The sequence below is a fragment of the Hippopotamus amphibius genome, chromosome 10 (assembly GCF_030028045.1).
Source record: "Hippopotamus amphibius kiboko isolate mHipAmp2 chromosome 10, mHipAmp2.hap2, whole genome shotgun sequence".
Lineage (NCBI taxonomy): Eukaryota > Metazoa > Chordata > Mammalia > Artiodactyla > Hippopotamidae > Hippopotamus > Hippopotamus amphibius.
This window is the reverse complement of record NC_080195.1, coordinates 23,813,637-23,834,165: the sequence shown is the minus strand read 5'-3', so window position 1 is coordinate 23,834,165 and position 20,529 is coordinate 23,813,637. Positions and strand designations below refer to the sequence as shown.

The 20,529-nt window shown below is 35.5% G+C and overlaps 1 protein-coding gene across 4 annotated transcripts in view; it reads left to right on the top strand.

The window, feature by feature from the left end:
* The window catches only part of PURG (purine rich element binding protein G), a 34,400-nt gene that overhangs the window by 439 nt on the left and 13,432 nt on the right, over nucleotides 1–20,529 (top strand). For 3 of the 4 annotated variants that reach the window (XR_009047713.1, XM_057696974.1, XM_057696975.1), the window contains exon 2: nucleotides 300–1,175. Coding sequence is in view for 3 of the 4 variants with exons in the window: in XM_057696974.1 (XP_057552957.1) it covers nucleotides 306–1,175 (870 nt within the window). In the remaining variant the exon portion in view is untranslated. Of the gene's footprint in view, nucleotides 1–299; nucleotides 7,662–20,529 lie in introns of those variants that run through there. The other variant, XM_057696973.1, reaches the window with a different exon arrangement.

Sequence of the window (20,529 nt, the reverse complement as noted above, 5' to 3'; positions counted from 1 at the left end):
CCGAGGCGGGCGGCCCAGCGGCGAGCGGGAGCGGGAGGCCGGAGCGGCGGGGGGAGGCTGTGTGCCCGGTGCGGAGCCGGGAGACGCCGCCCGCCTGTCCGCCCGACCGCCGCCCGCCGCCGCCGACCGTCCGGCAGAGTCGGGAGCCCGGCGCTGCGGCGGCGGCCGGCGCCGTGCACAGCGCGGCCAGGTGTGGGGGTCCCGGGCGGAAGCTGGGGCAGCGCAGGCCGAGGGGCGTCTGCGATTGTTCTCAATACCCTTACCCCACCCCACCCCGTGTGTCTGTTTGTCACTTGCAGCTGAAGATGGAAAGAGCCAGGCGAAGGGGAGGCGGCGGCGGCGGCGGCCGTGGCCGCGGCGGCAAGAATGTAGGGGGCTCTGGCCTAAGCAAGAGTAGACTCTATCCCCAGGCCCAGCACTCCCACTACCCCCACTACGCGGCTTCAGCCACCCCTAATCAGGCTGGGGGCGCAGCCGAAATCCAGGAGCTGGCCTCCAAACGAGTGGACATCCAGAAAAAGAGGTTTTACCTAGACGTGAAGCAAAGCTCCCGGGGCCGGTTCCTAAAGATAGCCGAAGTCTGGATAGGGAGAGGCCGGCAAGACAATATCCGAAAAAGTAAACTGACCCTCTCCCTGTCTGTAGCCGCGGAGCTGAAGGACTGTCTAGGGGACTTCATCGAGCACTATGCCCACCTGGGCCTGAAAGGCCACCGGCAAGAGCACGGTCACGGCAAAGAGCAGAGCTCCAGGAGGAGACAGAAGCACTCAGCACCCTCCCCCCCAGTCTCTGTGGGGTCTGAAGAGCACCCTCACAGTGTCCTCAAAACAGATTACATAGAGAGGGACAATAGGAAATACTATCTAGACCTAAAGGAAAATCAGCGGGGTCGCTTCTTAAGGATTAGACAAACCATGATGCGGGGGACTGGCATGATAGGTTATTTTGGCCACACTTTGGGCCAAGAGCAGACTATCGTCCTCCCAGCACAAGGGATGATTGAGTTTCGGGATGCCTTGGTTCAGCTCATTGAAGACTATGGCGAAGGAGACATAGAGGAACGCAGAGGTGGAGACGATGACCCAGTTGAACTCCCGGAGGGGACTTCTTTCAGAGTGGACAATAAAAGGTTCTACTTTGATGTGGGCTCTAATAAGTATGGAATTTTCCTGAAGGTAAGTGAGGTGAGGCCACCTTACCGTAATACTATTACTGTTCCATTCAAAGCTTGGACAAGGTTTGGGGAGAATTTTATCAAGTATGAAGAAGAAATGAGGAAAATTTGCAACAGCCATAAAGAAAAGAGGATGGATGGCAGAAGGGCCAGTGGTGAAGAACAAGAATGCCTCGACTAGAATGAAATTGAACTCCATCAGGCAAAAGTTAAAATCATAAATTGGCTAAAAGTACTGATCCATAATCATTTGAAGAAATTTTTCCTCTTTTTTGGCCCTTTGTTATTAGTAATACCTCTAGTAGTTTATACTTCAAGGAGTCTGATTCTCATGTTATGTTATCCATAGAACACTATAATTCTTATGGGAATTCCAGCCTTCCCAGAGCTAAATAGTTTAGCTGCTTCAACTGCTCCAGACTATTGAAGTATGCAAATCAGCACAAAGTGTGACAGTCTGACCTTCTAAATACCATAACTAGGATTTACATTGCACTATGACATAAGCCTGAAAAAAGATACATATACCTAATATGGAAGTGTGAATTTCTATTTAGCAAGTTCCCCCCAAAAATGAATTCCATTCCTACTTCATTAAAAGCTGCTAGGATGACCTGTAGGACAGTTACCACAGAAACAGAAATTGACTTCCATTATCAACATATTTATTTATAAAAGTACAGGTAGAAATGTATTCAGTGTCCATTGGGTAACTGAATATTAAACAGTACCATCAAAGAATTAAATCTTTAGTGTTCTATAATTTCAAATTTTGTGGTAACCCTACAGTTTATAGTTGCCATGTCAACGCCATCAGAGAGTTTTAATTGGTTTTTCTTAGTTACAATCCCATCTTCTCCTCTGACTATTGTACCATATATTATTATTGACTTTCCAAAGTTTCAGGAATTAATTTTATGTCACTGTTGCGTGGGAGGCTTCATCCTATGGCTTTGCTATGGAAATCTTGATATTTTAGCTTTTCGTGCTAATTTGAAGGTCGTGAGAGGTTCTTTCCCAAAATACATCATGGACTCAAGGTGTTATATTTTATGCTGCTGCTTTAACACTATTTCAGAGGGGTTGGTGCACCAGTTATCCAATATAAAAAATACATCTGTAATAATATATTTTAGTAGCACTTTTTCAGTTGCTACCCTTAAGTCCATTTCAGCACTTCCAGTATAATCCTGACTTTTGCAGGTGTTTTAATTCCAGGAAAAAAAAAAAAAGTGTTTTTCTAAAAAGCATTTAGAATAAATATAAAATTTCAGCCTGGAAAAATATTATTTGAAGATTGGTTATAAACATATTTGCAAGGAAAATTCAGGCATTTTCCAAGGTGCTCTTTATGGTACTTAAAAAGGTTTACTTTAGACAAGACTCACCCATTTACTTGTATTAAAAATTACTTTCCAGGAAGTGCCACAGCAATTTTTCAACACCTAAGCAATTTTTTAAACAAGTGGATATAATGTATATGTGTACCAACCCACCCTGTATTAACTGACTGAAATCTTATCTGTTGAGCTGCATTTTATTCTGAATGAAATTACTGTCTTTTATCTTGGCTTTATTCACCTCCCACACAATAAGCCCATATAATCATGTTTAAGAGCCAGACACTGATTTCAACCCCCAAATATAGCTCTCATTGATGAGAGCTGGCTGCATGGATTGAGATCAGAATGTAGCTCTTCTTTTATATGTTATAAATAAGTCACAATTATTTTAACAGTTGTTTTCCCTCCAGAGGTTTGTCCCCAGATACACTTAAGTAAGGTCACTAAGAAAACTTTATGATATGAATTAAGAAAATTAATTTCACTGATTTACATTACTTCAGAACAAGCAATCAGGAACCCAGACTTCTGTGCTGGTGTTGGCGTATAGATTGTATTTCCGGTTTCCTCAAATAGTGTGAAGGGATCTCACTAGTTCATTATAATTGTGGACCATCTGGATCACTACGGAACAGCTAAAGGTTAGAAAACGATGTTAGTACTAGAGTTAATAGCACATGGTGGGTGTTGAGACTCTAAAAGTAGCAAGGATCTTTAAGCAGTCCTCACTGTAAAATCACTACTCCAGGCTTGATAAAAAGTAGTGCTGGGGGTCCGTGAAGGAGTGGTGTGCACCTGCATTCCTGTACTACTGATTGCTTTGCTGCCCATTATAGTGCCTAGTAATAATAACCTGTCAGATATCGGCAAACTGGAGCTGTGACTTTGCCAGTATTTGAGTGTTCCTATCGCTGTTGCTGTGACTATATACTCTCTCTCATGACCTTCCCTTCTGAAACATTTATATTCGTTAAATCTAAATGATTTCCTTTTTGGTTTTTAGTCTGGTAAGGTTTGAGTGTGTGTCTATATATATATATTACATGTATGTGTGTGTATATATGTGTGTTATATATATATATACATACACAATACAATGTCAGACTTAAAGATCTTTAACTCACTGTATGTAAATATTATTAGTTTAATTTTGCATTAATAATTTAAGTAAAAAATGGGTTAAGCAGCCACATTTTCTACATTATATGTATCCTTCAGAGTTTTTACCATCTCAAAGCTACAGATTGGATAGATGCATATATACCGGCAATTGAATATACTTTAGAATCATTAAGCCTTCTGCCAGTCCTTTTATTTCATTTTTTCAAAGTTAATGTTCACTGAAAAAACAACTGATGCTATGATTTTTTTTTGATACTTAAAATTTCCAATCATTCATTAGCCATAATCAAATAAAATCCAGTCCAAAACTCTGGTATTAGGACGTGTATTGCCATGTATCTTATAAAATAAGCTACTATTCTTATCTGTGCAATATACATTTTATTTATTGTCATTTGGAACATAAATGGAGCTGCAAAGTGTACATGGTACTCTTCAAAATAATAGGATCCCTGCCTTGAAGACATAAAACTCTTAAGGCAACTGGATGTTAGAGTTCAAAAAGTGAACATTAAAGTTCGTAACCAAAATTACTAGTTCACTATATCATTCTAAAACACTGCTAATGTTTGCACATAATAATCCAAGCATAATGTGGTACAGACTCAAAACTGTAGTAATATAAGCTGATAGTATGAAATTTTGGAAACGGGTTCCTCATAGTAGTTGGCAATGTGCTCCTACCAATTGAAAGCAGCACTAATCTGTTGCTTATATGCAAAAGATGCAATGTATTATAAAAGTATTAAACTTCTGCCACATTTTATAATTTTCCTTGTTAAAGCCCCAGACTGCCATGTCCCTTAAACTTGAGTCAAACACAAGCTTATTTGCACTAAAGAGCATGGCCAAAAAGTAAATGACAGGGTGGAAAAGCTAGTTGGAACCTCTTGAAATAATTGGTTCTAATGGGAGAATTTCACATTTGTCTCTTTGAAAGCTATATGGTCCAGGCAGACAATCTGTCAGTTCACTAATTTAATAATGCACTTTACCTTTTGTATATAAAAGATGTACATTTATGCCAGTTGACTGGTGGGATGTGTTTCAGTAACTATGTAGTAGAATCTGTAGGGTGAGCTCTTGCATGCATATGTTTGTGTTGGAACTGTTGTAGTAACAAGTTTCCATTAAATCAGTATAATGGAGAAGGGTAGAAGATGCTTCTGAAGCAAATCCCAATACATTTAACAAAGAATTTTAAAATAGAGTTCATATTTGTATTCTTCAGGACTAGAATCAATAAAAAACTATTTCTAGCCCAGATTAGTATTACAGTTGAGATTATAGCTAATTGAGACTCCCCATAATACCCTGAAAATGAATTTTGGGAATTTGTGCAGACAAAAAAATTTTTGACGATTCTTTTTCATTGTTGATGTGTGTTTAAATTACTAATGAAAAGACAATACATGATACTGTATTAGAATTACAAATATGATTGGCTGACATGGCATCATTAAGAAAACACCCAGATGAGAGAAATAAAGTTGAAATTAAGGAAATGCAAAGAGCCTAAGAACAATTGCTAAAATAAATATGATAGTGTTTCAAAATGTGCAGAAGAACTAACTTTCACCAACCAAATAAGGGTATTAGGGGATTTAGTGTATCCTTCCATCCTGAAAACTTCCTAAGATGTACATTTGCAAACTAGATAATTGTTGCTTAATAATAGGTTGTATGTACTTTACTAAGAAACACTGTGTACTAACAATTCATCAAGAGTATACTATATTTATTCATTTTATATCTGTGGATAAGAATACATTATATATAGTGATCCTATCTTAATATAATCATGTATTTATATTGTAATTTTGCAAATATTTTCAGTAAAATAAACATTTATCTGAGCTGCACAATTTGAAGAGGATGAAATTGGAATACACCCTCAGACATTCAGTTTTAATAAGCAACCACCATTGAAAGTTGATGTGTGTACTATCATTCCTTTAGAATTTGTTTTATGGCTTATTTTAATATTTAAGTAAGTAGGACTTAATTGGAAATCTGAAGTAGTGTTCTGGAAATAATTTTTTCATAAGCGTGAGATTTTTTTTTTTCCTGCTGATTTCTAAATGTCTTTCATTGGAACTGTTTGTAAAATCTTATTCCAAGCTTTATGTAAGAGCTTTGCTTAGTCACCACGTAGTTTGAAGTCTGTCTTTTACCAAAACACCAAACATCTTTGGCAGGATAAAATCTAAAGTAAACCGCAAAAAGAATTTAAAATTGATTCTATGCCAACGGAATAATACAGGTATAATACTTATCACTGCCAAATAAGAATCTTCAGATCTTTCTGGAGTTTCCTGAAAGATTTCTTGAATTTCATAGAGAAATGTTGGCTCAAGGCTAGCCCATCAGAGGAAGAGAGTAGGGATGTTAGCATGCTGTTCAGACAATCCACAGTCCACAATACTGTAGCAATAAGGTACAGGGAAGATGTGTTTTTCCCAATTTCACGTCTTGTGAAAATTGAATTTTTAGATCATAGTTACTCTGTCACACTCAAATTTATGTAGAAAAACAGTTTATGTGTTAGTATATTTTCTTGTATAATGTTAAAAGTTTAATCTTTTTTTCTTAATTTGACATGATTTTTTAACTAATTTAAATTCATTTAGTCAATATCTTTGAATAGGGAAAACATGCGTATAGTACAAAATGTAAATGCTCCAGATGGGTAGACACTGAAAAGTAGCAACCGGTGTTACCAATTTCTTGTATATCCTTCTAGAGTTACTCTGCGTATACAAGCATATGTATATATACAGATATTCTTTTTAAACATACATTTGAAAGCATATGGTATACACTCTCCTGTACCCAGTAGTATCAATTTAAAATCTGTCATTATAAGGGAGTTTTTTTCTCCTTTCACTTAGATACCATGCTTGATCTAGTTACCATAGCATTTAATTTGAACTATTTACGACACCAAGAGAACCTCAGAAAATTTTGAATGACTCTCATTGGAATTTACTCAAAATGCAAATACATGTATATATCAATTTTTAAATGTATAAATATTCAGTTTCCCCATCCCTATTCCAAACTGCTTTGCCCTCCTGTCTTGCCCTCTTCCTTCCGTTAAAAAAGTATCGGTCTTTTTCCTGCTGTAATACAGTTCAGAATGTTAAATTATTTACCCAAAGGTTATTTTAGAGCAACTGTGTCCTCTAATGAAAAACACCCATATTTAAAAGCTTTAATAAATTATCACTTCAGTCATTTTTTACTATTCCTGTTACTATTATTTTTACCCAAAGACCTCGCCATTATAAGAGTAAATCAGTACTAGAACCATAGTAAAAGGTTATGATCCTGTTGAAATCTTTGATTTAGTAACATGAGCTTTTATATTTATGATGAGAAAAAGTATAGTTATTAATGGATAATTCATTTTGCATTTAGTCAAATCCAATACTAAGCAAAGGGATAACACTGGTTCTGATTATTTAAACCATTGATTTCCTGTTGAGGGACTCAAGAGTCCATCAGATTTCCTTGGGACCAAAAAGTACTACGATGATTTGAGAAAAGATTAAAAACTTTAGGTCTATGAGGTTACAAGTACAATTAAACCATCTCTGTTCTCAGCTGTAAGAATATAAAATAGTTAATATGATTGTTTAAAAATGAAGTTAGCATAATTACTGTTTCTGAAAATATAAACAAAGTTACTTTCATAGTTCCCCAACCCCTCTCCCCCCAAAAGTCACAGTTCTCTTTTTATTCACATCAAGGAGTCACTTAAAGGTCACTTTTCTAATAACCACCAAGAAAATATTATTATCTGAAAAATTAAGGGTCCCATACTTGAACCCTGAAGGATCCTATCTAAGTATGAATTAAAGCAACCAAAGTAAAAAATCCAATAGTGTTAGGAATATTTTAAAGAGTATGTGGGTTGAGAAAGAATTTTTTTTAATGGATTGGTGTGTGTAAACTCTGTGAAAAATGTTAAACGGTTTAAAGATTAAAGCATTGGTTTCAACTTTAGAATAATATCTCCATAATTGATGGCATGATTTTCTATTTGTAACATGGAAAAAGTGTTGTTAGAAAACAAGATTCTCTTAAACATATATTTTTAAAGCATAAAAGAGTTTGCTTCTTTTATTTTAGTGATGAGTAACTCATTATCCTTTGCAGAATCTGTAACATTGGTAAAGATCTCCAGATATTTACTTTGCTTAAGCTTAAAACGATTTATAGGTATTGTTCCTTATTTAAAGAGAGGGACAAAAAGGAAGGTAAATTCGCCTTCAGAAAGAGTTCTGCTTACATTTAGGCTAAAAAATATTAATAATTTTCCTTCCTTAAGGAGTTTCCCATATTGATTCTTTCTGGTAAATTGTTTTCCAAACTTTACCTTCTTTGGAATATCCATTGTGAGAAATTGCTTAGTCTTATTGAGGCCAGTGGCATCTACCAGTAAATGAAAGCTTACTGGTAATGAATTAGTGCTGCTACAGTGAAGTTAATTTGTAATGTCAATATGAAGAAAGTACTTATTTAAATGGAATATACAGTTTCTTCTTTAGTGTTGTTGACTTTTTTCTAATATTGAGTAGGCATTGTCTGTACTTTGATTTTACCCCTTTATACTTAGTTTTCTGTGTTCTAAGTATTCATTGTTCCCAGGAAGTATTAGGAGTAAAGAAAAGAGAAAGTAATCTCTAAGAAGTGTTCATAGTATTTAAAAGCTAGAGTCACTCAAAGTGTAAAATTGGGGGCGAGAAATGCTTTTGTTGCTTTTAGTCTTTATCGAAATAATGGTATAAATCTGACTGTTTGATCTAATTAGAGGCCAAATGTCTGTATCTGAGACACCTATATTTGGAAATATTCGGTATTTTTTTTGCTTAGAACAAATGGTTCTGTAGGATAATACTTTTCTTCAGGATTTTATTTGTAGTTTGTTGTGGATTTGATGAAATTGTTGCCTAGAGGTAGCAAATATAAAGGAAGAAATAGAGAAGGGAAAGGCGGTGGCTGATTACTTTACTTGCCTATAACAAAAGAAAGCAATCTAAAAGAAATGAGATGAATCAGTCATTCTCAAAACTACATTTCTGTTTGTTTAACCTTTAAAAGAGCATTTGAGAAAGATGATAAGACCTAATTCTGCCAGTGTATGGCCTGACCCTGAGAAATTACCATTTCACTTTTGTTGGGTGGTTTCCTTACATGAAACATGAACAAGATTGTACTAGAAGCTAGGGTTCCCTCCTACTCTAACTTTTAAAATTCTGTGTCAACAGAATGTGAAAAAAAAAATTAGATGGATAATACCCAGCTTGGAAAGCATGAGTAAGAGATTCTCTCTTTATATTAATAACAAATACAATAGAGCAACCTGTGGTGATGCCTAAAAGAACATGCAGAAGTGTCCGTTTTATAACACATATATATCTCTCTAGCCACACAAAATAAAATTTTCTTCCTAGTCTTCCTTAAGACCAAATTGTATATTTACTTCATAACTGTCCTATGCTTTAATTTTGTTAAGAACTATTTTTATTATCTGTATGAGGTCTCACGTTTTGGAAGTAGCATCACTTGTTCTATACATACCGTAATTTTTTATACTGCACAAGGCAAAAGGATTTTTAAAGTTAACATCACTTTCTGAAATGCCATTGTTTCTGAACTAACCATAGATCACATTGCTCAATAATCCACTGCAGCTGTCATTGCAGTGGTCCCCAAGAATCAGATCCTTCCTTTGACCCCGGTTTCCTTGGTCCTATTGAACATCCTGTTACAAATTACTACGTTTCACAAAGAAAATCAAGAACACTGAACTTCTAACAATATAGCTTTGCTGTAGAGGACCCTACTAGGGGTTCTCCTAGGGTGTGCAAAGATAAAACATAATGAGTTTGTTTATTTGTTTGTTTTTAGCCTCGGGAAACTGCAGAAGTTGATGATTAGAGAGGAAGAGAAGCATCACACAGGTTTTTGTCTGAGGGGCATTCATTTAGGCATCCCAGTCCTCTAGTATCTGGTGCCACCACCACTGTCAACAGAGGGGCTTTAAAAAGAGTGACATCTTTCTCCCTAAACCTGTCTTTTGGATGCCTATTTCTTTATCAGAGATAGTGTTTAAGGGCAAGGAAAGCATATTTTGAAGTGCATATACACGTGTGTTTTGTCAATTTCAAAAAAAAAAAAAAAATAAATCTGTGCATGTAAAATTCCATTGCAGAAACGTTTAATAAAACAGTCTTTAGCCTGGTGGTGGTTCACGCTAGCAATCTGATCAACAAATTCTGTAGAGTGAATTGGCTGCTGTAGAAGTTTTTTTCCTCTCTTATCCTTCTCCTCAAAATAGCAGATCCATTTTAGGTTCTTGATTACTTCTTCATTGTAGTTTGAAATCTAAGTGGGATGGGAGAGAATAATTTAGTTTGGCAGTTCTCTACCCTGGCCATTTTGTAGAAATTTTCCTTAGTTTCACATTTCAGACACTCCAAGCAACCTTACCAAAAGAACACACCTAAGTGACAAAATTACCCAGCAAATGAAACAACAGAATCGTGAGATAATGACTTAGGAATACAAGACACCTATATGCAAAACTTTACTTGTCATTTGCTAATTTACTTCAGAAACTGCTGAATTTTATTTCTGGGCCCTTCAGACTAGCAGTGTGATTTATACCAGTGCTTGTCAGTCTAGAATTTCAATAGGGTAAAATCGTCTGAAGGTTCAGTTGAGTTTATTTTGGGATTTTATCTATCACTGTTTAGTAAATTCCCCCAGAAGGGTAAACCATGCTATCATGAGGTATAAAAATAGAATTCTAAAATTCTGTTACTCATAAATAACCTTCTTCCCTGCTTTTTTCTCCCTTTTATACACTGTACCCTGTTGAAAGTGGTTAAGAACACTAATTTCTCCCACTACCACCATGGCCGCACTCTATCCTATTTATTTGTTCAGATGACTGTTGAAACACCATAAAGAAAGACTGAAGCTGGTCTTAGAAAATTTATAAATTGCTCTATGAACTACACTTTGGACTCTGCTTCACTGACTAATTTCAACACTCTTAACTGTACTTGTGTATAACAGTTTAAGATGAATAGAAAACATTTCACTTGGGGTGATACGGCCTAAAAGTTCAGTTATTTCTGCTTTTCAGTACAAAGGGGATCTTCAGAAAATATTCTGACTAGCATGATTGACAGATAATTTCAGAAATGAGCTTAGCCTCTAGGAAAATTGCACCATGACCATTTTTAAACAGAAGGTGGTAATTAAAGGAAGAGTCAATCAAGATTTATCAGTACTAATAACTATTACTTATTGAATGCCTACCGTGTTCTAGGCTTTGCTGGACCCATTATATCTACTATTTCTAATCTTCATATTATCCCCATTTTAATATAATTTTCCAGAGGTTTAGAAACTGGTTCAGTGTTTCAGAATATGATATATTTGAATCCTTACTGACACCAAGCCAAAGACAGTGCTCAATCCGTTAGGCCAGACTGCCTTTAAGACTTACTCTGTAATTTAACCCCCATCTCATAAAGCACGATCTCCCCCAGCCACCACTGTAAATAAATCTGCCTCCAATTACTGGGATGTATGGTGCTAATAAATCAAACTTATTTGATTTTTAGTATAGTTTACAGATTGAACCTCTAATCCCAGCCAACTATTTCAAATAAGTGTGAATAATTTTTTAAAGGGATCAGATGATGAGTATAGATGATCATTCCAATTCTACCCTAAGGGCACAGGAGAGACAAATTACTGTTCACAGTGGGTCTACAAGTTAATTGTCATGAACCAAAGTCAAGTGGTTATGTTAAAATAAGTCTTATCAATATTAATGAGAGTTTTATTGGGGTTTGGGGGTTTTTTGCAGCTTTTTCTGCCATCCTACTTCTACATTATTCCATTCATTTTCATATTTTAATTACCACATTTCTTTTTTTTTTTTTTTTTTAACTCCAGAGGGATAAATTGTGATGACTGCCCTATTTACAGGCCCACATTTTTCTCCATTACTCTTGGCCAGTGGTTTTCAAACTTCAGGGGAGTTAAAATCACCTAAAGGGTTTGTTAAACCAGATTGCTGGCCCCGACCCCTAGAGTTTCTGTTCCTTAGTAATGGGAAGTGAAAAGAGGACCAAGAACTTTTGTTTCTGATACATTCCCAGGTGAGCCCATGCTACTGATCTGGAGGTCACACTTTAAGAACCAATGCTCTAGGTTGATCTGATTTTACTTTAGCTACAAAAGATACTGAAGCAGAAACTTGGGTCAAAACAACTGTAGCATCTTGGTAGGGAAAAGATGCAGTGCTACTCATTCTGCTTTGAGAAATTTACAAACCTTAAAATAAGCAACCTTTTTTTTTATACATTGACTAGAGGTTAGGTAAAGAATTATTTTCTTCCCTTTTTATCCTTTCATTACATTTAGTAACTCTTATTAGTTCCCTCTGATTTTTTGACAGCTATCTTGAGATAATTCTGATAGGAATTAACAATTATGAATCCTTATGTGAAAAGTTTAGCTTTCAAATTTATGGAGACTTAAGCATATTTTTAATTTATTAAATAACTCTGGTGTAAAGGCCTTACTATAGGAAAGTGAATAATTGTTATACTCGAGAATTGTTAATACAAGTTTTAGTGAATATTAAGTATTAGGACTTGAAGGGACCTTCAAATTAGTTTAGTCCCTTAAATTTACATTTTGTGACATACTCCATATAGCTCAAATAATTCATAATTACTGAAATAGGCTAAGTAAACAGAAAATAAAGGTTAAAGCTTAAAATGTTGCTTAGCTCTTAAGATATGTAAGTGGTTAGAAATACACTAATTTCTTTTAAAAGCATGTGGTATTTTTACCATCTTCCTGTGTCCTATCCGTATGCATAGGATAGAGGAACTATATATATACTATAATTTATTTATGGTACTTTTTTAGACCCATTGATTTAAACTTGGAGATACTTCACGAAAATACTCATTAAGAATGTAATTTGAAAACTAATCTATTTAAGAATAATTTATCTTGTTTGCCAACCTGAAGACATTACATATTTAATGTGTTGGTCAAATTAATAAAACCATATTTTATATATAAATTATATAATTCATATATATGTCTATATATAACCTCTTAGTTGTTATTTTAGTGGATCACATCCTATCAGAAATACTAAATTAATTCATATATAAACACTTTGCAGTTCTGTAAGTTCATTAACTTCTCTTTCCAATTTCAATGATTAGTGCTCCAAAAACAATGAATGAATTCCTAATTATGAAAAAGATTCACTGCTGACATAACAGAGATAGTCACCAACTCAAAAGGATCATTACAGATGATGTAACTTTTTTTTAATATTCTCTATCCTGTTTGTATTATAGCAACAACTAAAATTTTAGGCTTAAAATATTTGTCTTAGAATTGTAGTCTGAGTAGGCTTCAGACAGAATAGAGATTTATAGAAGATTTCAGCTCAATATGCGGACAAACTTCAAGATGTAGTGTTACTCCCCACCCCTAATTCTAGTCCCTGGAATTATTTAAGGCAGAGACTAGACATGCACTTAATGTAGGGTACATAAAGGGAGTTAATAAATCAGAAAAAAAATTGGATTTTTATTACTTTGAAAATTCTTTTCAACTCAGAATTTCGTAGGCATAATACTTAGAACTTTTGTATGCAGGTCTTCTGTTAATTTACCAGGTTGTACAAAGAAGTGTGATTTCAATTTTTCTAGTATTATTCTGAAAAGAGAAAAAGTTTATCACTTCCTCACACCCCTTGTTATTGCAAAGTACCATAAGAACCAGTTTTCAAATTTTCATGTTTTACTATTTAAATGAATTAGTTAAATTTGCCCTGCAAAATGAAGTCTAATATATATTTTTTAAAACAAAAAATTTTCACTTTTAATCATTCTTTTCAGAAAGGATTATATGAAGGAACAAGTTTAGTGTTTATATTGCTGTTTCAAAAGTACCTTCTACAGGTTTATTTGGAAAGACATAAGTGATAATGTGGTAAATTAGAAAACCAAGTTATTGGATATTATCAAATAAAGGTTTTCTTCATAAAAATCCAGAATAAATTCTGTTTAAAGTTTGAAGCAATAAAATAATATTTTCACTCTTCATTTTTTTCTTGCACTACTTACTAATTTAAGATGGAAAGAAACCATAAAATTTGCTAATTTTATATCAGATAGTCTGTATTAGAGGTCCAGCTTCCAAGTAAAGTTGATTATTGTTGCAAATCATATATGTGATTCTCTCCTGTAGAGCTTCAAGGCTTTGTAAAAAAGCAGAAGGGTCGCTGTGGCAATAATATCTAAATTCAGGGATCTAGTGTGAATCAGTATGAAACTCAGTTCTCGCTTGGAGAGTCCACTTTTTTCTTGTCACTTCTTCAGTTGTTTCTGCTTTCAATGATACTGTAACATTTCCAAATTTCAGAAGGACAAGTAATAATACCTTTCAGAGAGAGGCCTGAGCGTGTTGCAATATATTACACCAAAGTCTATAAACTATATCTGTATTACACATTTCTAAATATTTAGCTAAGTAAATTTTACTCCTCTACAGAGTGTGTGTGTGTGTGTGTGTGTAAAATTATAGACACCAGTCTTTCTGCATCCTTTTCATGCCCTGGAGAAGTAGCGACAAATTGGTTTCATCTTGTTTGTTACTACAGTTGATTGGCTGCCCTGGAGTGCTGGGTTGAGAATTTGAAACCTACGTCTAGAGGAAAAGAGAGAACAGCCTTCATGCCAAATACTTGCTATTTGTCATCTCTGCGTTAGAGCAGTGAACTTCTCATTGTAGTTCTGAAAATTTCAAGCTTAGCCAGACAGCTGGCCCTTAGAGCACAAACTGTCTTGTGACTCACCTACGAGTGTGTCTCTTCTAATACTTTAAAGAGATTTCTTTTTTTTCTTTTCCTTTTTGACCGCGTTGCACAGCATGTGGGATCTTAGTTCTCTGGCCAGGGATCAAACCCTCACCCCCTGCAGTGGAAGTGCTGAGTCTTAAGTACTGGATCGCCAGGGAAGTCCCCAAAGAGATTTTTTTTAATCCAATGATCCCTCCTTTAAAACAGCAGAGAATCTCTTCTGTGCCTCTGAAGAACTGAAAGAACCATGCCCATGATGATGTCATCAAGAACACCCTTCAGCATTAAACTCTGTATTTGCCTTTAATGAGTTCTAATTTCCATGAAAATGACAACATTTTCTCCCTTTAAAATTCAGCCCGTCATTCTCAAACATCAGAGTACAAAGCAATTAAAAGTGCAGGCTCTGGTCCTCATCCCCAGTGATTGTGATTTCGTTGGTCCAGAGAAGGGTTTGAAATTGGCTCTTTCTCGTTCTGATATAGATGGTCTGGAGGTCATTCTTTGTCATGGACTTAAACTTGCATCCTTTCTTCCATATAAGTTTTCTAGTTGGAATTACTTACATTTTAATACTGTCAGCCATAACACCATGGAAAGATGAGTTTTTGATTATGCTATTAACAAGTAATATCTACGGCTCAGAGAGGCCAAATACACAAATCCAAATATTTAAGATTTTGTGCTATCATAATAGCTAGCTTTCTGGGCAGCAGTCACTGGGAATGCCAGTTTTCCCCCACATCCTAAATTCGAACTACTTGACATATAACCGCTGGTTGCATACTCCTCAGATTTCACAACCAAAACATTGAGTCTTTGCAGCCCAAATAAAGTCCATAGGTAATTTGTCTTTTGCCTTCTGACATGTTGACCCTCTAAGTCTTGAAGGACTTTTCTCAACCTTTTTTTTTTCCAGATATAACTTACAATTTATTAGTAGAAAATATATCCTTAATCAATCTGAATGCCTCACTTCTGATCTTGTTCAACTTTTTTGTGTGTGTTTAAAAGAGCACATAAGAAATTTACTATCTTAACCACTTCTAAGTATACAGTTCATTGGTGTTAAGTATAATCACCTTATTATACAACCAATCTCCAGAACTTTTTCATCTCACAAAACTGAAACTCTGTACCCATTAAACACTCCTCATCCGTTCATCCCCATCCTCTGGCAACCCCCATTCTACTTTCTTCTCAACCTTTTTTTTCAATAAGCAAGATATTTTCTTAACCCTTCTTCCATCAACAATGAGTTTATAATTATTGCTGCTTAGCTCTCCAAGTAGAATCCTTATACCCTGTATTGTTATAATTCTCATGCAAAAAGATTTACAATTACAGGACAATTGTGCTTATGTTAAGAGCCCCTTATAATCTTTGGGTGAATGTGAATGAAGGATATTTTATCCTGGAAGCTTTCCACTGATTTACAGGGAAAGGTAACCCTTTATTCCTCCTAAGACCTAGAGGACTCCGAATGGAATCTTTGTGCTTGTTTGTTGAAGGTTTGAGGTTAGAGTTACCAGGCTTAAAGTCCTGGAATTTCCTAGACTTTTCCTGTGTACATTCTAGGATTGTTTTCTCATTACTTACATAATAATATAGTAGATTGGAAATTTTTCTGGTGTTTGACAGTGTTGATGTTCACGAAATGATTTCAGAATCTTTGCTTAGTATAATATGAAACTGTTTAGCTTTAAGTAGCTTTATTAGAAACATAATTTGGGAGGAATAGCCATAAATAAAAATGTGTTTTCTGCGAATGAAGTGTTTCAAATGCTATTTTCAAAATCATTGGCGGTTGAGAAAAAACCCAAGAAATATTTTCAAAACTCTTCTTTTTCAAGTTTTACCTCAAAAAGTTTCTTACTGTTATTAAAATTTTTCAAGAACTCAGTAAAGTTTGCAATCGTGTAAGTAATATCCATCTAAATAGCCAGATATGCTATAATTATGAGTATAATGCTTATGATCTTGACATAAGAAAAGAACCCTACCTTTTCTTGGCTTAAATTATCTTGGAACTAACACAAAAACTAGTTGATCATGATAATAACAACCTTTCTTCATTTTATGCATTTAACAATTCATAATATCAATGTATTCTTATGATTTTTTTCAGACAAATGTGGTTTATTTAGAACATTTCAAATAACTCCATATTTTTATAGCACCCAGGGTTTTCTTTAATGAACTGTTGCAACAGATTGATAATATTTACTTCAAAGAAAATTCTTTAAAATTTAATTTCATTATTCCTTTGATTTCCATTATAAAATCAAAATGTTTTCTCAGCAAGGGGAAAAAATTTTTTTCAGTTAAAGAAGAGTTGAGGTGCATCTGGTTCAGTTACGTACTAAGCAATTCTTTTCTTCTCTGCAGTGATCCTGTCACTTTAAGATCTTTCTCCTCTGCCCACCATTGTCACCCCTAAGTCACAGAACTTCATTTAGTGTCATACAGTCCTCAGGGCACATGCTGCCAACAACGTAGAACTGAACCTCTCCTCTCTGTAGTCTCTGACCTAAGCTAGGCATTAATATTTGGCCGGTAGGAATCATTACTGGTTTTGGCTGTTTTTTTTTTTGGCGGGGGGAGTTGGCCACACTGTGCACACCATGCGGTTCCCCGACCAGAGATGGAGCCTGTGCCCCTGCAGTGCTGGCTCGCAGTCCTAACCACTGGACCACCGGGGAAGTCCCACTAGGAATCTTTAACGTAGTAAACTCCAGTCTGAAAATTCCTCAAGTTCTGAGCCTTTTTTCTGACAACTGTTTACCTACTTTATCAACTATGATATTAAACTTACTTAGAATTAAGGATGCCTATGTGATTTATAATAACTAAAACTAGTTTGTATTATTGTTCTTCAAACATTGCTAAACTGTACTCCTGTTTAAGGATCCTTTGGGTCATTAGGTAACTATACGTAATTTGCTTTGTTAATCACCACTTATGGTTTGACTCATTTTTTTGAAAAAGAACCTAATATTGCATTTAATGACGTGCCAAGATGGGATTCGAGCAGCACCTTCCATTACATGGTTTGCTTCTGATCTGAGACACATTACAGAAAATCTACAGTTTGATGGAAATTTTTTATGTTTTATGTGGAAAAAAATTAATCCTAGGTAAACACAAAACTTGATTCTTAGATTTTTAGTAATTCTAAATGATAAGTTCGTTTTAATAATTTTGTTACAAAAATAACTATAAAATGAATGTGGATGCCACATTACTCACTATATTTGTGCTGTAATTTATAAAGCCAAAAATATTTTAGGTGTGTATTGTTTGGACTATTATTTCAAGCATTCGTGGAATTTAAAGACTCCTAAGGTCTCGCCTTTGTCCTCCTGGTGTGCAGAGGTGCGGTGTAGAGGCTGAGGGCACTGTGTTGTGTGTAGTCATTCAAAAGCCCAGGCTCTGTGCCTTCTACGTAGGCTTGGGACCAGTCCTTTCACCACTGTGGACCCCAGCTTGCTTATCCATCAGTGTGGGCACTGGATCAGAAGAACCTTTCAATTTCTATATCTGTGGAGTCAGTGAAACTTCTCCTAAAGTTACCTTCGATTTCCTTTTGTGGCCTTTTCTCACTTTTCTCCATATAATCTGTATTTCATCTGACATTAATTGACCATCCTTTCCTTCTTGGCATCCTTCATTTTTAGTTACAGTTGCTTTAGTAAAGTGTGGACTTATCTTTTGGCGCTATACACCAAAAGCTTTAAATAGACAATTCTTCCAGTTGCAAAAGGTATTTTTTTAGACACAGCCTAAAACTTGATTAAATATATTTAAAAATTTAACCTTACTTTCCCATATAAAAATCCCATCTTTTTACCTTGAATTTAAGTTTAAAACCAGAGACTGTTTTTCTTCCTCTTTTCTATTGCCTTCTACACCTAACACTGGGCTGATGACTTAAATCATCCCTTGTCACTTAATCACAAGTGTCCCTGTTCCTGTTCTGCCTTTGAAATCTTGTTGCCTCAAGATCACGGTACTTAACAGGCAAATCAACATGGCGACAAGTGGGAATGAAAGTGATAATTTAAAAACCTGATAAGAAATACTATGTCATTTTGTTTCAAAGACTGACTCACAAATTAAGGTCAGTAGAATATGGGATCTTTTGTTTCCTGCCCATCCTAAATTTTGCTTCAGAACTAGTTTTTCCCTTACTTAATAGATAAGTGATCTTGCTCTTGTATTCACTCAGTGGCTATTAACTGGCTACTCTGTACCAGACCTTTTACCAGGGGCTAGAGATACAATGATTTACAAAAGAAAAATATTCCACTGCCATTAGCCTTAAGTGTGCCACATCCAAAGTTATTTGCTTCAAAGCAGCTGTTGGAGCCTAATTAAACCGTCATTTTTTCCATTCAGCACTCATCTGATTACCTACCACAGGCCAGGCAGTGTATTGGTGTATATGAGAAGTGTGTTTGGAGCTATTATAAAATGCTGTATGTTATTTTCCCTTGAGCAATTTATTCTTTAAACACGATGAATGACCAACGTTCTGTTATAGTATTCAAAGTATATTTCATTGATGCAGATTTACAGAACTAATGATACAGTTTTAAACAATATTTCCCTCTTCTCCATTCCAAGTCTCTTTTGATGTCCTAGGATGAAAATGATAATTCTGTTTCATGTCACCGTGCCTACTGTGTTCAAATGGTAACGACTTCCTGAGCTCTACCTTCAAGATTGTGAAGCCCCATTCAGGCTCATCATAAGACCGCTGTGATTTCTGTGTGTCCATGGGGGTTGAGTTGGGGAGAAGGATGAGGAAGGAAAGGAGTAGTAACATTCATGTCACATATTTGTCCTCCCTGCCCCAGGCCTTTGTATTCATCCTCGCTTTAATTTTATTTCATTCTTATTGCATATATGGTATCTTCATAAACTCCTTTTCTCTTCATATGTCTGGATTTACAAAACCCATCAGTATTCTCAACTATGAATTACTCACCAATGTCTTAGCCGAATGGAATAAGCCTGATTCTACCGTGTCTGTGTAAATCACAAGCTGTAATAATTTTCACTGTAGAGTCATTGCAATGAAGAGCCGTTAATGGATAAATTTGATTAGTTGTTGGTATGAATGATTCATTTATCCTGAAAGTTTTTCTATAACTGGTTGTTAGTTCTGAAATAATTTCTAATTAAATGTTAAAGGAATTATGGAATTTTAAATTATAAGCATTTTCACATAACTTGACATGTTTTTCAAAGTTCTTTCGTATATTGGATCTCATTTCATCCTGATGGAAATGCTGATTTAGATGAGTTTAGTTACATATCACTAACCTCACTTAACAGATGAAGGAAACAGGCCCAGGCAGGTTAAATGGTTTGCTGTAGATCACCTAGCGATCTAGTAAAATACCAAGGTTTATAAGGAGCCCACTGCTCACTGAAGCCTCATAATAGCATTATGGAAATTTTAAATGGTAAACTTGAAATCAAAATTGTTTTTATAGCTAAATTAGGTTTTGTTTTGTTTTTTAACACATTCTAGGTATTTTCCTGTTTTTGTCATATCTTTAGGCTCAATTCTGCACTGAATCTATGATCCATTTTGGCCCTGGCAGAGGTATATCAAGTCATTATACTGGTGTTCATGTCTGTACAGAAACCGCTTGCGTAGATTCAGACTCTTTGCCTCTAGTTATTGAGACTTTGACCCTCTCTTTCCTGAGCTTGCCACCTCAGTGAACCTTCCAGAACTGGAACCTAATGACTAGAAGAAAGATCCCTTCCTGTCCTGTTGACACAAGTCTCGTCAGGGCACCACACTGCAGTGTAGCCTTCAAACAATGTCATCTAGGGAATTTAAGAGAGAAAACTACTTCATCCGCACAGTAAATTCAGACAATAATTTAAAATCAACTAGTGATTTTTTTTCCCTGCACTCTTATGAATGAGAGATAAATGACCACATAATAAGTTGG